Below are 19,264 nucleotides of genomic sequence, written 5' to 3'. Positions count from 1 at the left end.
TATGAAGGAAAGATCCCTGAGCAGAGAGGCTTCTGGTCCTGTGACCTCGGGGGGATTCAGCTCGGCCAGGTGTTTAAAGGGATTGATGACGCCACCATAGCTGTTGAGAGGAGGGCTGTCAGGAGGACAGTGGGCGGAAGACCGAGGAGCCACGGGAGATGAGGCATCTGAGGGTCTCGCTGGGGACTCAGAGGCTGAAGCGTGGAGTATAGCTGCTTCTCGTTGCTCCCTTGTATGAAGATTTGAAAAATAATGTTCACTTACTTGAATGAAGAAGCTAACTGCCCCCCTGTGTTAACTCAGTGATTCTCAGCAAGGGATATTCTGCTCATTGGGGTGCATGTGGCCATGTCTGCAGATACCATTGGTTTTCACAACCAGGCGATGCCACTAGCATGTATTGAGTAGGGACTGGGAGGCTGCCTACATCCTGCAGTGCCCAGGACCGCCCCCCATGACAGAGAATTATCCTTACCAGAGTAGGTCTCATGCCCCGAAGTGGGGAAGCCCTGCTTCACCAAAGCACAGGCGATCTCTGACCGACCCACAGGGTTGGACCTGCTCTGCCACGGCAGCTCTCATTTCTAGATTATTAAACTCCAGCTCTAAAGTTCCAGCCTCGTAACTTTCCCAGATGTCCTCCCTTGACTCCTCTTCCTGCCCTGATGGATCCGTGACTTACTTTTCAATCCTGAATTCTGCTCCCCTGTGCTATTCGCGCCAGAATCAGCTGCTCTCCTCTCTTCTCCCTACCTGGCCCCTCTGCCCCCTCGGGGAGCCTCGGGGAGGCTCCCGGCCTGAGCCTCTCTTCCGCTCTCAGGACGTTGATTTGCTTCGATGTGTAACTCTGCCTGGCCTGCCCCTGCCGTAACCTCACTGGACTCACGGCTGCAGCTCACGATCAGCAGAAAATGAAAAGTGTCGGCTGCGACTCCCATTTGCATGGTGGGATCGGATAAGCACTGCGTTGTCTAACAGCCTCTGTTTCTCTCTCTTTCTCCCTCCCCCCTCCCTTTCTCTCTCCCTCCCTTTCCTGGCAATTTGATCACCTGTCACACCACCCTTCTCCCCCCCATTCCCCACCCACATCCCACACCTGCCTGGTGACCTCACTGCCTTCCTTCCTGTTCACACGAGGCAGTTCTGACGCTGTCTGCTCCCCCTGTAGTGCCAGGCTTCTGTTGCACAGTTGGTGTGGACTGGAAGTCACTCACGACTCCCGCGTGCCTCCCCCTCACCACGGACTACTTCCCCGACCGCCAGGGCCTACAGAACGACTACACGGAGGGCTGCTACGATCTCCTCCCAGAGGCTGACATCGACAGGTCGGTGACAGAGAGAAGGTGCCTGGCTTTTGCTTCTCCCAAGACTGGTTTGCAAATCCTCAGTTTCACGCACCACCATGGAAAGGCTCACGGGGATGGAGCTGAGGACTGGGGACTCTGTCACTGTGCCCCTGGCATATCCTGTGAACGCCGTCTGTCTTTTTAGGAGGGACGAGGAGGGTGTGCAGATGACGGCCCAGCAGGTGTTTGAAGAGTTCATCTGCCAGCGGCTCATGCAGGGTTACCAGATCATTGTTCAGCCCCGTGCACAGAAGCCCAGCCCTGCCGGCCCACCGCCACTCAGCAGCAGCCCGCTCTACAGCCGGGGTGAGGTGCCACTGCGGACCCTGAGTTTTCTTCTGTACTCAATTTGTACGAACAAGTTCTTAAGATAGTAGGGAATACATACACTTAAAATCATTGTTTTTCAACACACATTTTTTTTTTGATCTAGTACCTTCATATTAGGTACATAGATTCATACATTTATGTATACTAATATATAACATTAATAGTTTATGCAATGGCATATTTACACATATTCTCTGCTGTATTGCTTATGCATTTTTTTTTCCCTTTTAAATTTTTACTTTATACAAGAATTAATGTCTCCTCTGGGTTCGGACTTATCTTAAAACTCTTTAATCAACTCTCCTTTTAAGGAAGAGGGTATGGCTAAGTTCAGGGATGTTCCAGCCTGGCTTGAGCAGTACCTTGGGTCCCAGGCTGCTGAGCAAGGGCCGAACCGTCAAACTACAGGGTGAATATTCCCATCCCAGAGGCCTGGGTTTATTCCTTGCACAGTGCCTGACACTGTAGGTCCTCTAATGTTACCCGAACCTGAAGTTTATGCTTGTTCTCCTCTCCTTCCCTATTCTGTCACTGCAGCTCACCGAAGCTCAGTGACTTGAAGCCAAGATGGGTCATTTGTGAGTGGCAGAGGCTAGTGAGTATAGAGACTCAGTGGTGCTGGCTGAGTTTGAGCTGGGCTCTGGAGGTCTCCCTTGAAACAAGTCCAGCAGAGGGAATTACATTTTGGGGCCTGGAACCGGAGAGCAGCGGTCACTTCCTGGAGCCATCACTGAGCATCTCTTCGTCCCCTGCTTCCTCCTTATAGCTAATGAGCACCCCACCCTGCTCCCTAGACAGCCACAACCAGACCTCAGGTCAGCTTTGGTTCCATTAAAGCTCCTCCAGTCAGAGGATCAAAGAAGCATGGACCTGTCAGCAGGGGCTTAGTGGTCCTTGCATCCATGCCCCTTTGTTCACCATGAAGTTTTGGGCTCCTCTGGGTTTTCTCTAAAAGCCTCTTGTGGTATGTATCATGTGATACCTTCTTCTCATATTATAGACTCTACTAATAATAACCTTTCTGAGTACTAGGATAACTTCAGCTTCATCTTATTATCTTCCATTATGGAAGCCACTGTGCCTGGTATAGGACAGCGTGGGTGTATGAATTTATGATAGTGTTCATTCATTCATTCATTCATTCATTATGTCATGCATTATTTCACACATTCATTATTTCACTCACTAATTTTATTCATTAATTCCTTATTTCACTAATTCATTTGTTCATCAGTTCACTCATTCATTCGTTTACCCATTTTATTATGTCACTCATTCAATCACTCATTATTTCATTCATTCATTCAGCCCCTCATTCATTAGTATTTTTGAAGCTCCTGCTCTATAGGACAAAATAACATTAGTCAAATTATGAAATATAATTCCATGTTATGATAAGGACCATGAAGGAAAAATCAAAATGCTCGTCCGAGATTATTTAATATGGGACTGGTTTGGTCTGGAGAGTCAGGAGCAGCTTCTTTGAGGAGGTAATGTTTGAGCTGCAACCTGAAACAAATGCAGGAGTTTTTAGTGTGAGGGGAGAGGAGTGGAGGGCAGAGCATACTAGGCAGCAGGATTAGTGTGTGTGCAAAGGCCCTGTGGCTGGAGACCTTGTAAGATTTTCTTGGCACCTAAAAGATGAGTGTGGGGAGGACCATGAATAAGCCAGCAACATGGCCAGAGACATCAGGAGACCCGGGCTGCACACACCATGTGAAGGATTTTGTTCTTATCCTAAACATGGTGATATGAATTCCCCTTTCATGTTAGTGGTCCCATCCAGGCTGCCTTTTCTCTAAACAGGCACTTTATCCAGTGCTACTGAAAATACAAAGATGAACAAGATTTGGGCCCTGGCCTCCTGGAACATTTACTTTGTCATAGAGTGAGACAGACACATACAAGGAGCTATATCCAAGGTAGAATTCACCATTGATGGGGTCTGATAGCTTTCTGAAGAAGGTGGCACTTGATGGTGACCTTAAACAATCTTTAGGAATTTGAAGGTGGCCCAGGAAGAGAAGGAAGAAGAAGCAACAGGAGCAGATGTTTGGAGAAGGAAATTTGATCAATTAAATAAGTGGTTCCTTTTTTTTTTGGCTGCACTGCATGTGAGATCTTAGTTCTCTGACCAGGAATCGAACGCATGTTCCCTGCAGTGGAAACACAGAGTCTTAACCACTGAACTGCCAGGGCAGTCCCCAATAAGCGGTCCTTTAAGTATGAAACATGGTGTAGCAGAGTGGGAGTCATGGGCTGGGTGGGCCGCCCTAGGGGTGAGGGTCTCAGATGCCAGGTGGCAGCTTGTGCCTGAGAGGGGTGGAGTTCCATTTTAGTCAGTTAACATCCACCTCAGAACTTCCCTTCACAGAGGACGACCCATCAGGTTCAGCCTCGAGTGTATCATCCAGATGCTGTCAGTACCCCTGATTCCAACCCCCTGCTGGCTGGTTCAGTAACAGAAAAATCTTCCACCTTCAGGACTTTTTTTTTTTAACCAAGAGTATTTCTTTTCCACGAAATCGCCAAACTGAAAGTGTTGCCTCTTTTGTCTCTCCTTTTTTGAATCTATGTGGAAGAGAAGCAATTGCCTTTTAAAGGAAGGACCCTCAACCAGATGGAGCAAATTCTCTTTTTCCTTATTAGGCCTTGTGTCCCGAAACCGCCCAGAGGAGGAAGACCAGTACTGGCTGAGCATGGGCAGAACCTTCCACAAAGTCACACTGAAAGACAAGATGATCACAGTGACCCGGTACCTTCCCAAGTGAGTCCTGGGTGTTTTAACGTTTTCAGCGTCTGTCCTAGATCATGTCCACCTACCAAGTGATGTTTATAACACATACTGTCCACATACTGAATTACATGTATATTCAAACCGGGGAGATTGAGTGAGTAGTTGTTGTTTTGGAGTTACTATTTTGTTTCCCAGGGTTTTCTTCTGTTTTTGTTTTTAATTTTTATTTATTTATTTTTGGCCCCACCGGGTCTTCATTGCTTTGCAAGGGCTGGTTGAAGCCAGCAGGGGCTGGGCTCGTGTCTTGGCTAGTTGCTGTGTGCAGGCTTCTCATTGCAGTGACTTCTTTTGCTGCACAGCACAGGCTCTAGGTGCTTGGGCTCCAGGACTTGGGGCGCATGGCTGAGCTTCTCCGCTGCATGTAGAATCTTCCTGGACCAGGGATCTAACCAGTGTGCCCTGCACTGGCAGGCAGATTCCTATCCAGTGCACCACCAGGAAAGTCTGCTTTCCAGGGTTGTGTTTTATGGTTGTAGCTCACCTATTTCTGAAAGGGATTTGATTCAGCTTACAATGTTTGGCATGAGTCTTAACACTCCAATTTAAAACAAAGAATATGATAGAAGAATAAGGTGGTTTTAGTTCAGTCACTCAGTCGTGTCCGACTCTTTGCAACCCTGTGGACTGCAGCACACCAGTCTTCCCTGTCCATCACCACCTCCCGGAGCTCACTCAAACTCATGTCCATCAAATCGGTGATGCCGTCCAACCATCTCATTCTCTGTCTTCCCCTTCTCCTTCTGCCTTCAGTCTTTGCCAGCATCAGGGTCTTTTCCAAGGAGTCAGTTCTTCGCATCAGGTGGCCAAAGTATTGGAGTTTCAGCTTCAGCATCAGTCCTTCCAATGAATATTCAGGACTGATCTCCTTTAGGATTAACTGGTTTGATCTACTTGCAGTCCAAGGGACTCTCAAGCGTCTTCTCCAACACCACAGTTCAAAACCATCAATTCTTCAGCGCTCAGCTTTCTTTATAGTCCACCTCTCCATTCATACATGACTACTGGAAAAACCATAGCTTTGACTATACAGATCTTTGTCAGCAAAGTAATGTCTGCTTTTTAATATGCTATCTAGGTTGGTCATAGCTTTTCTTCCAAGGAGCAAACTTCTTTTAATTTCATGGCTGCAGTCACCATCTGCAGTGATTTTGGAGCCCCAAAAAATTAAGTCTCTCACTGTTTCCATTGTTTCCCCATCTATTTGCTGTGAAGTGATGGGACTGGATGCTATGATCTTCATTTTCTGAATGTTGAGTTTTAAGCCAGTTTTTTCACTCTACTCTTTCTCTTTCATAAAGAGGCTCTTTAGCTCTTCTTTGCTTTCTGCCATAAGGGTGGTGTCATCTGTATATCTGAGATTATAGATATTTCTCCCGGTGATCTTGATTCCAGCTTGTGCTTCATTCAGACTGGCATTTCACATGATATACTCTGCATATAAGTTAAGTAAGCAGGGTGACAATATACAATCTTGACGTACTTCTTTCCCAGTTTGGAACCAGTTCATTTCTCCATGTCCAGTTCTAACTGTTGCTTCTTGACCTGCATACAGATTTCTCAGGAGGCAGGTAAGGTGGTCTGGTATTCCCATCTCTTGAAGAATTTTCTACAGTTTGTTGTGATCTACACAGTTGAAGGCTTTGGCATAGTCAATACAGCAAAAGTAGATGTTTTTCTGGTTTAAAAACTGAGAAATCTCCATTACCAGTCCCCTGAGATGAGATGGTTACTGTGGTTGAATGCCAAGTGTATTGAGAAAGAACAGGTACAGACGAGTTGGTGGGTATCCTTGTTTGGACCTTTGTTTTTCAGGTACCCGTACGAGTCTGCCCAGATCCACTACGCCTACAGCCTCTGCCCCTCCCACTCCGATTCAGAGTTCGTCTCCTGTTGGGTGGAATTCTCCCATGAGCGACTGGAGGAGTACAAGTGGAATTACTTAGATCAGTACATCTGCTCTGCCGGCTCCGAGGACTTCAGGTCAGAGAGCCCGGGGTGGCTCCCCACCGTCGTGGCCTGCCACGTGTCTGTAATTTAATGCCTCTGTCCTTCCTGCTGATGCCAAAATGAGGACATTTTGGGGGGGGGGGGAATGGAGGGAAAAACACATCTGGATTGGGTTAAAAACTCAGCGATGAGATGGATGGGGACGATTGCACAGCAGTGTGAATGTACTGAGTGCCACTGAAGGTGCCCTTAAAGATCATTATAATGGTAACTGTTGTTACATGTGTTTTGCCACATGAAACAACAAACAACAACAAAAACCTGGTAAAGATGCGCCCTTTGGTGGAATGTCAGTGCTCTTCACATTTTCCTGACTGCTTGTAACTTTTTTTTTTTTTTTTTTCAAGAGGGTATTAAATCTTTTATTGATTACACATGATAATGGATGATACACAAGCTTCATTCCCATCTATAACTTTTATCTGGTACCATAATTCAATTTAGATATATTGCATAGGATGTGCCAACAATCATTAATAACAAAAAAAAAAAGAAAGAAAAAAACCTCCATGACTTTGCATGGGTGACCCTTTAAATGGTGAACTCCAGGTCACAACACAGTAACTGTCAGTTCAACTACACCAAGGTTCTGAAGACAATAGCTTCTCCACCAAGCAAGTTGTAAATAAATTTCAAATGGAACCTGGCATCACCCTGAAGGAATTCTAACTTCACACTGTTGGGGTAGTTTACCAAAATGGCTTCAGAGTAGACTAACTTTACACAGCACATTAAAAAAAAAAAAAGACATTTATTCAGCGTCATGATCAGACTATTACATTTAGCAATCAACAGCATGGGTGCAAAAAAAAAAAATCTACATTAAAACCCTTTGTTGGAATGCTTTACACTTTCCACAGAACAGAAACTAAAATAACCTGTTATACAATTAGTCACAAGTACAGTCCTCGAGTTTTTTGCCCATACACATGAGTATTGTCTAAAACATGTCTTCTTTGTAGCAGCTAGGTCTTGCCACCACTGTGCTTGGCTGAGTTCACAAATCTGTTGTAACCTGTAGCTTCCCTGTCACTTCTCTGGCTCTCCTCTCCTGCTAAGCTTTGTTTCCTGGCAGTAATTAAAACCTTCTGCCACTGCCATAGCTACTGCTGCTGCTGGAACCACCATAGCCACCTTGGTTTCGTGGTTTGGCAAAGTATTGACCTCCACCACCATAGGGGCCAGAACTTCTGCCTCCAAAGTTTCCTCCTTTCATGGGTCCAAAATTTGAAGATTGATTGTTGTAACTGCCAAAATCATTGTAGCTTCTGCCACCTCCAAAATTGCTTCCACTACCACCGCCAAAGCCGCCTCCGCCTCCACCGTTGTTATAGCTGTCATAGCTGCCACTCCCGCCATAGCCACTGCCCTGGTTTCCATAACCCTGTCCACCACTTCCATAGCCTCTGCTTCCTCCAGAGTAACCAGGGCCGCCTCCTCCATAACCACCGTCATTACCAAATCCATTATATCCATCCCCACTGCCACCATATCCGCCACCACCACGGCTGCCACCAAAGCCACCTCGACCACTGAAGTTTCCTCCACGACCAAAGTTGTCATTCCCACCAAAACCACCTCCACGACCACCACCAAAGTTTCCAGAACCACTTCGACCTCTCTGGCTGGATGAAGCACTAGCCATCTCTTGCTTAGACAGGGCTTTTCTCACTTCACAGTTGTGGCCATTCACAGTGTGGTATTTCTGAATGACAATTTTGTCTACAGAGTCATGGTCATCAAAGGTTACAAAAGCAAAGCCTCTCTTTTTGCCACTGCCTCGATCAGTCATGATTTCAATTACTTCAATTTTTCCATACTGTTCAAAATAATCTCTCAGGTGATGTTCTTCAGTGTCTTCTTTAATGCCACCAACAAAAATCTTTTTCACAGTTAAGTGGGCACCAGGTCTTTGAGAATCTTCTCTTGACACGGCCCTCTTTGGTTCCACAACTCTTCCGTCCACCTTGTGTGGCCTTGCATTCATGGCCGCATCCACCTCCTCCACCGTGGCGTATGTGACAAACCCGAAGCCTCTGGAGCGCTTGGTGTTTGGATCCCTCATTACCACACAGTCTGTGAGCGTTCCCCATTGCTCAAAATGGCTCCTCAGACTCTCATCAGTTGTTTCAAAGCTCAATCCTCCGATGAAGAGTTTCCGCAGCTGTTCGGGCTCTTTGGGAGACTCTGATTTAGACATGACGGCAGTGGAGGCGGGGAAGTCTTCAACGATGCTTTCTCGGTGGCGTCCACGGGCAGAAAGCTGTAACTTTTTTTTTAATTGAGGTGTAGTAGATTTATAATGTCACGTTAATTTCTACTATATGGCAAAGTGGTTCAGTTATATATGTACTTTCCTTTTTTAATATTCTTTTCCATTATGGTTTATCCTGTGAAAGTGAAAGTGTAGTCACCCAGTTGTGTCCGATCCGACTCTTTGCGACCCTTGGACTGCAGCCCATCAGGCTCCTAGAATAGTGGGAGTAGGTTGCCATTCCTTTCTCCAGGGGATCTTCCTGACCCAGGAATCAAACCTGGGTCGCCTGTATTGCAGACAGATTCTTTACCATCTGAGCCACCAGAGAACCCCCCCATGGTTTATCCTGGGATCTTTAAAAATCTTTTTTCAGCTTTATTGAGGTATAATTGACAAAAGTAGTATATATGTAAGGTGTACAGTGTGATGGTTTCATGTAAATATACTTTTCTTTGTTTTTAAATTGGAGTATATTTGATTTATAGTGTTGTGTTAGTTTCAGGTGTCCAGCCAAGTGAATCAGTTATACATATGTCTACCCTTTTTTAGATTCTTTTCTCATATAGATCATTACAAAGTATTGAGTGGAATTCCTTGTGCTGGACAGTAGGTTCTTACTAGTTACCTACTTTATATACGGTGGTTTAGTCACTCAGCCGTGCCTGACTCTTTGCAACCCCAAGGTCTGTAGCCTGTCAGGCTCCTCTGTCCATGGGATTTCCCAGTCAAGAATACTGGAGTGGGTTGCCATTTCCTTTTCCAGGGGATCTTCCTGGCCCAGGGATTGAACCCAGGCCTCCTGTGTGACAGGCAGATTCTTTACCAGCTGAGCCACCAGGGAAGCCCTATTTTAAATATAGTAGTATGTACATGTCAATCCCAGTCTCCCAATTTGTTTCTCCCCACTCTCTTTCCTCCTTGGTAACCGGTTAAGTTTGTTTCCTACATCTGTGATTCAGTTTCTGTTTTGTAAATAAGTTCATCTGTACCATTCTTTCAGATTCCACATATAAGTGATATCATATGATATTTGTCTTTCTCTGACTTACTCCACTCGGTGTGATAATATCTAGGCCCATCCATGTCACAGTAATGGCAGTATTTCCTTCTTTTTTATGACCACAGGCTACTGAATATACTTCTCTGTGCTGTGCAGTAGGACCTTGTTGTTTATGCATTCTCTACATAAAAAGCTTTGTGATGTCTTGTTTTTAAGTTTTCATTTTTATGCGTGACTTATGGTTGTGATGATAAAAGGCTGCCACGACCCTGGGCCTGGGTGCACACAAGCATTCCAGCGTCTCTGGGGTAGAAAGGAAAAGCAGCTTTGGAGGTCTTCCTTTGAGCCTGCAACCTCAGATGGGCACGTGCTCCCAGGCAGAAGGACCCTCACACCCAACTCTTGAGGTGGTGGTTGGGAGCTGCTGAGACGGATGCACCTCGCCGGAGGTGCTTCTTTCACCGGCTTGGGCTCGCCTCCTCTGACTTGGGCTCACCTCCAGCTTGGGCTCACCTCCGCCTCCTTTCCCACTGTATCCCTCTGCAGCTTAATCGAGTCCCTGAAGTTCTGGAGGACACGCTTCCTGCTGCTGCCGGCCTGCGTCACCGCCACCAAGCGCATCACGGAGGGAGAGGCCCACTGCGACATCTACGGGGACCGGCCGCGGGCGGACGAGGAGGAGTGGCAGCTCCTGGACGGCTTCATCCGCTTCGTGGAGGGCCTGAACCGCATCCGCCGGCGGCACCGCTCCGACCGCATGATGCGGGTGAGACCCCGGGGCCCCTCGAGGGCTGCGCCCGGTCTGGGCCGCAGGGCCCGCCTACTCTCGTGTCAGCGGCCCCTCGCCGGCCGTTCTTTACCACACAGCTGCCCAGAGATTATCTTCAGTCCAGATGAAGTGGTCGGTGGTGGGGAAGCGGGGGAAAGCGCCCCACCGGAGGACAAAGTGCTCCATGAGCCCCCCGCAGGGTTCCCGGCTGCAGGCGCAGCTGCCTGGGTGCCCTGATGCCGGATTGCTCAACGGCAGCCACGTCACTTCTGTCACCTGTGGAGTTTCCCCACACCCTCGGGCCTTCTTTCAGTGACTCACTCCCCAGTGAGGATGCTGAGGCTTGTAGGGGTGATGGGAGGATGTGTCTGAGGACACCCAGCTAACAAAGGGCTGATCTGGGATGATTTGGCCCACGTGCAGGCCTGTGTGCCTCCGCACACAGGTCTCTGAATTTTATAAATGTATAGATTCATGTCACCACCATCCCCGCCACAGTCAGGACACAGAATAGTTCCATCACTCCAAGGAAAGCTCTCACAGCACCCTTTAGAGTCACACTATCCCTCTATCTCTAACCCTGGTGGCCACTGGTCTGTTCTCATCACTCTACAGTTGTCTTTTCCAAATATCTTATAAATGGAATCATACAGCACATAATGTTTCAAGGCTGTCTTCTTCCCCTCAGCATAAGGCCGTTGGGATTCATCTAACTTGTCGCTTGGCCCCACAGTTCATTCCTTTCCATTGCTGAGCAGTGTTTCATCATCAGTCATCGTTTTTACTTTTCGTTTTTAACCTCAAGTTCAGCTGCCTTCTGTACACAGCATCATTTCCAGGAGAGCTTGTGTAGTGGAAAGAACCTTGGTTTTGGAGTCAGTCAACTGGAGTTCGAATTCCTGCAGCAGTGGGATTTGGGATACATTACTTCACTTTTCTGAGACTTAGTTTCTTTTTCCATAAAGTAGATGTAACATTATTTACTTCCTCAAGCTGTGATGAGAGTAAAATTAGATGATGTACGTAAACCGCCTCAAGGAGGCAGTTTGTTTTGAGTCTGCCAGCTATTTGGGACTTTTGGTTTGAGTAAAAAGCTGTTCCCTGGCATTTCCGGCTCCTGGACCTCATCCTCCCCGACTGTACTGATGGGTTCCCAGAACCTGAGGCACAGTGGACACAGTGGCATCTGATGGCCTGTTTCCTTCTCTCTGCTCTAGAAAGGGGCCGCCATGAAAGGCTTACAGATGGCCGGGCCCATCCCCACGCACTCCCTTGAATCGGCTGGCCCCCCGGTTGGGAAGAAGGGAACCTCAGCTCTGTCCGCCCTGCTGGAGATGGAGGCTAGTCAGAAGTAAGTGCCCGATGGAGGGAAACACCTCCGCACCCCACAGGCCCAAGTGCGGTGAAATGTGGCTTCTGTCTGCCAAGGAGCCAGTATTTGACAAAAGACAGGCAGGTGAAAAGAAAGGTCAATACGTGGTAAGTGTTGAATGTCATGAAACAGGCCAGAATTTATAAACTTGTAGTTTGGAGCTTGATTTGAAGTACAGGTACAATTGGTTTGGTCCACAAAGTGTTTTTTTTGTTGTTGTTGTTAGTGGGTTGATTTTTTGTTTGTCTTTATTTTTTAATACTTTTCTATTTTTAATTCAGTTTTAGGTTCAAGGCAAAATTGAGTGGAAGGTACAGAGAGTTCCCATATGCACCCTTCCCCGCACATTATCCATGTCCCTCACTGAGAGGCCTGTTTGGTACAATTGATGGACCCAAAGTGCACCGTTTATTTACATCAAGCTTCACTCTTGGTATTGCACACTCTGTGGGTGTGGTGGTGGTTTAGTCATAATTTGTGTTTGACTCTGCAATCCCATGGACTGTAGCCCACCAGGCTTCTCTGTCCGTGGGTGCAGATAAACTTATAATGACACATAGCCACCATTAAAGAGTAGTTTCTCTACCCAAAAAACACAATATTTTTAGAATATTTGAGTCAATTTTTTTTTTGTTTGAAGAGTTCATATAAAAATCTTGACTTCTGGGGCCTGGTGGTCCAGTGGTTAAAACTGTGTGCTTCCACTGCAAGCAGCACGGATTCAGTCCCTGATTGGGAAACTAAGATCCCACGTGCTGCACAGCCAAAATAAATAAGTAAATAGTAAAAGAAAAAAAAGAATCTTAATTTCTTAGTAAATTCCTATATGAAAAAAATAGATAACATATACATACATGATGCGTGGCTATATGAAAAATATAGATAATGTCATATAAAGTTATGTTACATATAATATGTAATATTTGCTTTGCTTGGGCTAGTGGAGACTCAGTTAGCACCGGGTCCCCATTCGAGCCTGGCCACGGAGTATGGGCTGGCACTCTAGATGGACTTGAGCCCTGGTTTACTGTGGAACTAGTGCATCCTCTGTGCTTGTACCTGACTTGGTCCCTCAGTCCACCACCTGACCAGCTTCTCTGGGCATTAGAGTGAACAGCAGGTGCTGTAGCTCTCAGGATCCCAAAGGGATCACATCTTGCTTTGGGAGGTGGGATTTAAGATGTCTTTGTAGGAAGGGATGCGTTTATACCGGGGGAGGTGGGACTTGGGGAAAAGGAGAAAACATTGCCACAAACCCTAACCTTAACCCCGCCCCCCCACCCTTCCAGCCAGATCAAGTCCCCTCCGTGCTCCCCGCTCTCTGTCTGGTGGTCTGGGGGGTTCCGAGCCACGCCTGCAGGAGCCCACAGATGTTGAGCTTTCAGAAGGTAATGTGAGAGAGCTTGTGGCCCAACGGGAGATACAATTGGAAAGACAGCGTGGGAAGTCAGACTCGAAGCTGTTCCTACATGTTCCCATAGCAAGAGCGGCCATTTAAAAGTTTCTTTATTTTAATGTAAAATTTCAAACATTAAAAAAAAAAAAAGTAGATTCACATAATAAATCCCCGTTTACCCATCACCCAGCTTCAATGATTGTTAACTCAGGGCCAGTCTTGTTTCATTTATATCCCAGTTGCTTCTCTTCCTTTTATTTCTTATAAAACCCCAGACATCTCATCTCTTCCTCTATAAGATTTCAGTGTGCATCTCTGAAAGAGAAGTACTCTTCAAGCTGTAATAGCGTAATTCATCTAAGAAGTCACAGCAGTTCCTTAATATCATGAAATATTCATTCAGCATCTTTGGCAGCAGTGGTGTTTGCAGAGATGGGTCCTGCATGTGGGAAGTCCTGGTGGATAGGCTCAGGAGGCAGAGGCCTCACTGGTCCAGGCGAGAGGCTGAAGAGGCTGGAGGCGAGGATGGGGTAGAGAGGAAGGGATGCAGCGGGGAGGGAAGAGAGTGGCCAGGGTGACGGTGGGGGAGGGAGGGCGGGGCAGGCAGATGACAGGCAAAGCTGGGGTAGGTCAGGCCCGTGATTGAGGGTGCTGGGGCCTCCAGAAAATCTGACCCAGGAAAGACCCCAGAACTCTGCCTGCAGATTGTCCCTTAGCTAGTCACAGACCTTTCCCGCTGGAAAAAAAGAACAAGGAACATATGTTGCTGGGAGGGGTGTGAAGCTGGGGGCGGGGGAATCTTATTTTAATGTGTCAGTGAGTCATTGTTCTGAGCACTCCAAGGAGCCTCTTTCTGCTCAGATGGAAAGAGGAGGGATGTCTTGGGGTGACAGTGTCCCCTAATGTGTGTGGGGAGCTCAGCTGACCCCATAGCAGGAGGCAGGACAGGGCGCCCTGAGATGTATTCTCCCCCAGATGGGCGCTCCTGGGGGATGTGGTGCCTCTTCTCAGAGCTGGAGGCTGAGCAGAGGGAGCCAGGCCTTTATGTAATGTTTGCTCATGTGGCGTTTTTTACCTTGTGCTTTTCTTTATTTTTTGCTACACCAAACAGATCCAGTTTTATTATGGAAAACTGTGTTGCAGCAATATGAAGAAGAGGTTTAGAAGTTTCACCTGTAGTCCTGCCATCTTATCACATGTGTCGGTTTCCTCCAGTTCCCCTGAGTCTTTGCCTGGAGGCGTCACGTGGCATCAGGCTCTCGTGGGAGGCAGGGGCCATGGGAGAAGGGCTGTGGGCAGTATGGGCTCCGTGGCTTCTGTTTGGTGGAGATAAACTGACATCAGGGAGTCAGAGCAGGGAGCGAGCCCACCTGGCAGTCGTCATGTCCTCTGGGAAGAAGGCAGTGTGCCCCATACGTGTCTCGTGTGGGCGTGCACAGGATAGCAGTGTTCTTTGGTGGCATCCCCTCCCGTGAGCTGTGGAGCCTCCAAGGGCAAGGATAGGTCCTAGGTGTCTCTAAATCCCCAACTCCTGGTCCTCAGGTCAGCACATAGACAGCAGCTCAGGACACGAGGGTTGTCACACGTGTCAGATGAGGGAGCCCTGGGACACAGCCAGGGAACACGGCCACGGCTCCCAGGAAGCACAGGCGGACTTCCCAGTGTGTGTTTGTGGACGAGGCCTAGAGGAACACGCCGTGATGTGACGCAGAGACGGCACGATGTACGGGGCTCAGGCGGAGTCAAACTTTTAGTCCGCTCTTCATATATGAATCACCCCTCAGAGTAGCCAAGCGATTGGTGTGGGGAGGTGTCTGTCTCTTCAGTATTCAAACTAATGGGTCCAGAGGGAGCGCTCAAACATTATCACATGTGGGCTCCTCTTCGCTTACGGATCTAGCAGAGGTCACCAGTGACTGCTCACATCACCAGATGCCAAGGCCTCCAGGTAGAAGCACACAGCATGCTTGAGGAGAAGGTCCTGTCCATCAAGCCTAAATGTGCTCAAACCTCTAGATATAATTTCTAGTTCTCAGGAAGTGCTGTGCACAGAGGGGCAGGATAAACAATGAAGGGATGTGATGAGCACATCCAGATGGTAAATTTACAGGACCAGTGAGCTCCTTTCTCCCACAGATAAAGCTTCCGGCTCAAAGGATGCTCGAGAGACATGACTGACTGCAGCGTAGGGACCTTAACTGCATCCAACAAGCACACTGTAAAAAGTTTTTTTAGAGACAATTAGAGAAATATTTGATACTAGAAAATTTTTAAAAATTTAAGTGTGTTGATGGGATTGTTATTCTTTTATTTTCTTCTAGAGATGCAGTATACACTGAAGTATTTATAGATGAAATAATAGCATATGTGAGTTTTGCTTCCAAATAATCGAGGTGGGTAGGTATAGATGGGACAAGATTGGCTCCATCATAAATGATCCTGGGGTCCAAGTAGATCATGGGTTCGATTACATGATCCTGTATTTTCATATGGGTTTGAAAATTTTCCATGATAAAAACCAAAAAGAGATGGTGTAGCAGGTTACTATGGAAACCAGTTTTTAATCTCCGATATGAAATCACCTCACCATCAGTAACAGACGTGTCACGAATTGGTTTCCCACGGGAGGGAGCGGGCAGAGGCCAGAGGGAGAGGCCCCGCTGCAGGAAAACCCACTGACGCCTCCGGTCTCCCCCTGGAGCTGCCTTGGGAAGTGAGCCGAGTTGGACCGGCGCCAGGCGTTTACACCCTCTGGTGATGGTTCTCTGCCTGGGGGGGGCGTGGGCCCTCCTGGAGGGCTGCTGGGGGGCCGCCGGACAACACACAGATCCTGATGCAGTGCAGCCCTGCAGAGGGTCTGGGCCTCGCGGTGCCCGCCACGAGTGTGTGTGTTACGGTAACAACCAAGCATTCAAGACGGGGATGGGAGCCTCCTAAAACTTACCAAGTAAAGATTCAGTGATATATTAAACGTCTAATTTGGGGGCTCATTTGAGTTACAACTTGTTATTGTTTAGTCGTTAAGTCATGTTTGATTCTTTTTGTGACCCCGTAGACTGACCCATCACTGACTCAATGGACATGAGTTTGAGTAAACTCCTGATGGACAGGGAGGCCTGGCGTGCTGCAGTCCATGGGGTTGCAAAGAGTGGGACACGACTGAGCAACTGAACTGAATGCAACTGAATGGGCTGTAGCCCGCCAGGCTCCTCTGTCCATGGGATTCTCCAGGCTAGAATACTGGAGTAGAAGCCATTCTCTTCTCCAGGGAGTCTTCCCAACCCAGGGATCGAACCCAGGTCTCCCACATTGGCAGATGGATTCTTTACCACTGAGCCACCTGGGAAGCCCTAAGTCACAATGGTTCATGGTTTATTTTAGTACACAAAAGAAACTAGAAAAATAAATGTGAAGTTAGGCGTTTATGGACTCCAGAACCAAGATGGGAGGAGATGTCATAAGAAAACCACAGTGGTCTTGTGTCTGAGATACTGCCTGTTATGTGCGTGGCTTTTTTTAGGGGGTGGGGAGGGATTAAGTGTGTGCATTTGCAAGATTAACAAATCTTCCAAATATGTAAAGAGTTGACACGTTCCGCCCTATTTAGTTGTGCTGAATGGTAACGCAGCCCTAATTTTCAGAGTGTGCTTCTGGTGGTCTATTTAATAAAAACAGGAAAAGCTCTGTCCCAGAGAGTTGAAAGCATGGTGTTCACAGATGGAGTGACTCAAACCATGTAACTTGCCTTTTCAAAGGAATATGTAAACCCTAAGCTGTGCCAAGATACTTTTATTTACTTGTTTATTTTTGGCTGCACTGTGTGACATGCAAGATCTTAGTTCTTCCACGAGGGGATTGAACGCACATCCTCTGCATCTTAACCACTGGACCACCAAGATGCTTTTAAAATTGAGCTATTTTCTGATTTTCGGTGGCAGCTGGCAATCATTCAGGACAAAGAATGAAATTAAGGGCAGCACACAGGGTCTGAGGAGAAACAAAGGGAAAAGCGTGTTTCAGAGATGATGGCCACAGAGCAGCCTTTGCCCCGTTGTGGCCGACGCTGGTCCTTCCCCCGGCTCTGAGCAGAACCGCCCTGGGCTTTTCCTCCTCAGGTGCCTGGGAGAGCAGCAGGCAGCGGCACATGGGGTCAAGAGCTCCGCCCCGCCGGCCGAGAGCAGCGGTGTTGCCATGACTCCCACCTACGTGGACAGCCCGCGAAAGGTAAAGGAGCCCCTCGGATGGGCAGGGGGCCAGCGTGTGCACTCAGGGCCTCGATGTGGAAGGTAGCACACAGCCCTGGGAGCCAGAACCAAGTGTGCTGAGGAGTTGATGAACCCTTTGTAGCATCGCTGTGTTGATGGAGGGACTTGTAAGGAAGCTGAGTACCTGATGAAAGCAGGTGTAAAATCAGTCAGGTTAACTGGGTCAGTCAAGACTGAAGGTTTGGCTTGAGCTGTGACGCTGGCCTCTGGTTCCCCTTCAGCTCCATCTTCAGCCCTCCCTGGTGAGGGTGGGGTAGGGACGGGGGTGGGTGTGTGGGTGGGCAGGAGGAGGGTAGAAAACGACTGAAGCAGATTCCAGGAGCAGATTCGTTCACTCTTTGGTGAACGAAATTCCCATCAGTTTGCATAGACTTCTGAGAAGTAGTCAGATGGGAGTGTCCTGGGAGACAGAAACCAAAACCTGAGACTTTGGCCTCTGCACGGAATTGGCAAGTACAGTAGAGGGGCTGAAAACTCCACAGGGCAGGCTTGTCCTGCCTTCGAAGACCAATAGATACGACTCTGTCAGCTCATTCTCCCCAGAAACTCAGAACCTGAGATCGTTCTGATGTGGCTGCACATTCCCTTACCTGGTTTCTCTCACTCAGAGATGAAGCAGATCCAATAGATGTATTTTATTTTTCAACATTGTGGTTAACTTATATATCCATCTGCCTATTTATTTTTCTCCCACATCATGAACATTTCCCTGTCTCATTATTTCTCCAAAGCATGATTTAAAAAAAATATATAATATTTCATCATGTGGATAGACCTTCATTTGTTTACAAAAATATGTATGTTGGTTTCTGATTTTTTTTTTTTTGATTTCTGATTTTTAAAAATAGTTTTTGGTAACTATTCTGTAAGGTTTTTATAATTATTCTGCAGTGTATCACAATTACAAATAATGCTGAAAACAGCCTTGCATATAATTACTTGATCACATCTCTGATTATTTCTTCAGGATAAGTTCCTAGAATTAGATGACTAGGATGGAGGGGTTAAAATCTGGGAAAAGTAGCAACTGAGGCTGCAAGCAGCTTGGGGAGTTCATAGACCTGAGATGGCAAACCTTAATAAATATTTTAGACTTTGTGGGCTGAGAGGCAGGATCCAGGTTGTTGTGTGGACTCTTCCTCCACCATTTAAAATTTGAAAAGTTCTCAACTCATGGGCTGGAACAACCAGGGGACCACATTTTTCTGTAGGCTGTTCTGCAAGCCCAGCTCTAAGACCGTGGCTCTGGGTCCAGTCCTCAGTGTAGTCTGTGCGTCAGGAACGACCCGTCAGTGAAGGAAGTCTTTTCACCTGTCCTCACGGGTGCCTCACGTCAGCACCTCTTTCTGTGTTCTGGCAGAGGAGGGGCGCAAATAGAGCATGGGAACACACAAATGCCTGTGTGCTGTCCGCTGGCTGTCCTCTTTGAGGATTAGAAACTGTGGGGACTGTACTGAGAAGTGAGAGATTACAGAACCACAAGGATTAGGCTTAACATATGCCGGTGACCAGAGAGGAGACTGTTGTCCATAGCACTCCCCTCATCTTCCGGCTGGACAGTGAAGTCCACAAGGTGGCCATGGGTCTGCCCGGGTATAGATTTCCAAGTGGTCCGCAGGAGGCAGAGGGGTCAGGAGATGGCCCAACACTGTCTCCAGGCAGCATCCTACATGTTAGCATGTGTGGAGGGTACCCATGTGTGTGTTTCCACGGCTCATTACTGGA

General features: G+C 47.5%; 2 protein-coding genes across 12 annotated transcripts in view; one reads left to right on the top strand and one right to left on the bottom strand.

Annotated features, from left to right (window-relative positions):
* Positions 1 to 19,264, top strand: part of DEPDC5 (DEP domain containing 5, GATOR1 subcomplex subunit) — a 72,582-nt gene that overhangs the window by 34,197 nt on the left and 19,121 nt on the right. For 6 of the 10 annotated variants that reach the window (XM_043435692.1, XM_043435665.1, XM_043435676.1 and 3 more), the window contains 7 exons: positions 1,142 to 1,325; positions 1,492 to 1,652; positions 4,326 to 4,443; positions 6,286 to 6,453; positions 10,284 to 10,503; positions 11,724 to 11,857; positions 17,390 to 17,498. In XM_043435692.1, the coding sequence (XP_043291627.1) occupies positions 1,142 to 1,325; positions 1,492 to 1,652; positions 4,326 to 4,443; positions 6,286 to 6,453; positions 10,284 to 10,503; positions 11,724 to 11,857; positions 17,390 to 17,498 (1,094 nt within the window). Of the gene's footprint in view, positions 1 to 1,141; positions 1,326 to 1,491; positions 1,653 to 4,325; positions 4,444 to 6,285; positions 6,454 to 10,283; positions 10,504 to 11,723; positions 11,858 to 17,389; positions 17,499 to 19,264 lie in introns of those variants that run through there. The other 4 variants (XM_043435702.1, XM_043435684.1, XM_043435657.1 and 1 more) reach the window with 2 other exon arrangements.
* LOC122420545 (heterogeneous nuclear ribonucleoprotein A1-like) lies at positions 6,933 to 8,740 on the bottom strand. Of its 2 annotated transcripts, XM_043435750.1 has the most exons (2): positions 7,930 to 8,740; positions 6,933 to 7,770 (listed from the first exon to the last, which is right to left on the bottom strand). In XM_043435750.1, exons 1-2 carry the CDS (start codon positions 8,678 to 8,680, stop codon positions 7,559 to 7,561), a joined length of 963 nt encoding a protein of 320 aa, XP_043291685.1. In that variant the 5' UTR covers positions 8,681 to 8,740; the 3' UTR covers positions 6,933 to 7,558. The 2 variants fall into 2 exon arrangements, with proteins under 2 accessions (XP_043291685.1, XP_043291675.1); XM_043435740.1 differs by having other exon boundaries at positions 6,933 to 8,740.

The sequence above is a fragment of the Cervus canadensis genome, chromosome 1 (genome assembly GCF_019320065.1).
Source record: "Cervus canadensis isolate Bull #8, Minnesota chromosome 1, ASM1932006v1, whole genome shotgun sequence".
Classification (NCBI taxonomy): Eukaryota; Metazoa; Chordata; class Mammalia; order Artiodactyla; family Cervidae; genus Cervus; species Cervus canadensis.
This window is presented reverse-complemented; position numbering and strand designations above follow the sequence as displayed.

What these genes read in the sequence shown, in the direction of transcription:
- LOC122420545 (XM_043435740.1), bottom strand. Translation starts at nt 8,680, where the DNA reads ATGTCTAAATCAGAGTCTCCCAAAGAGCCCGAACAGCTGCGGAAACTC.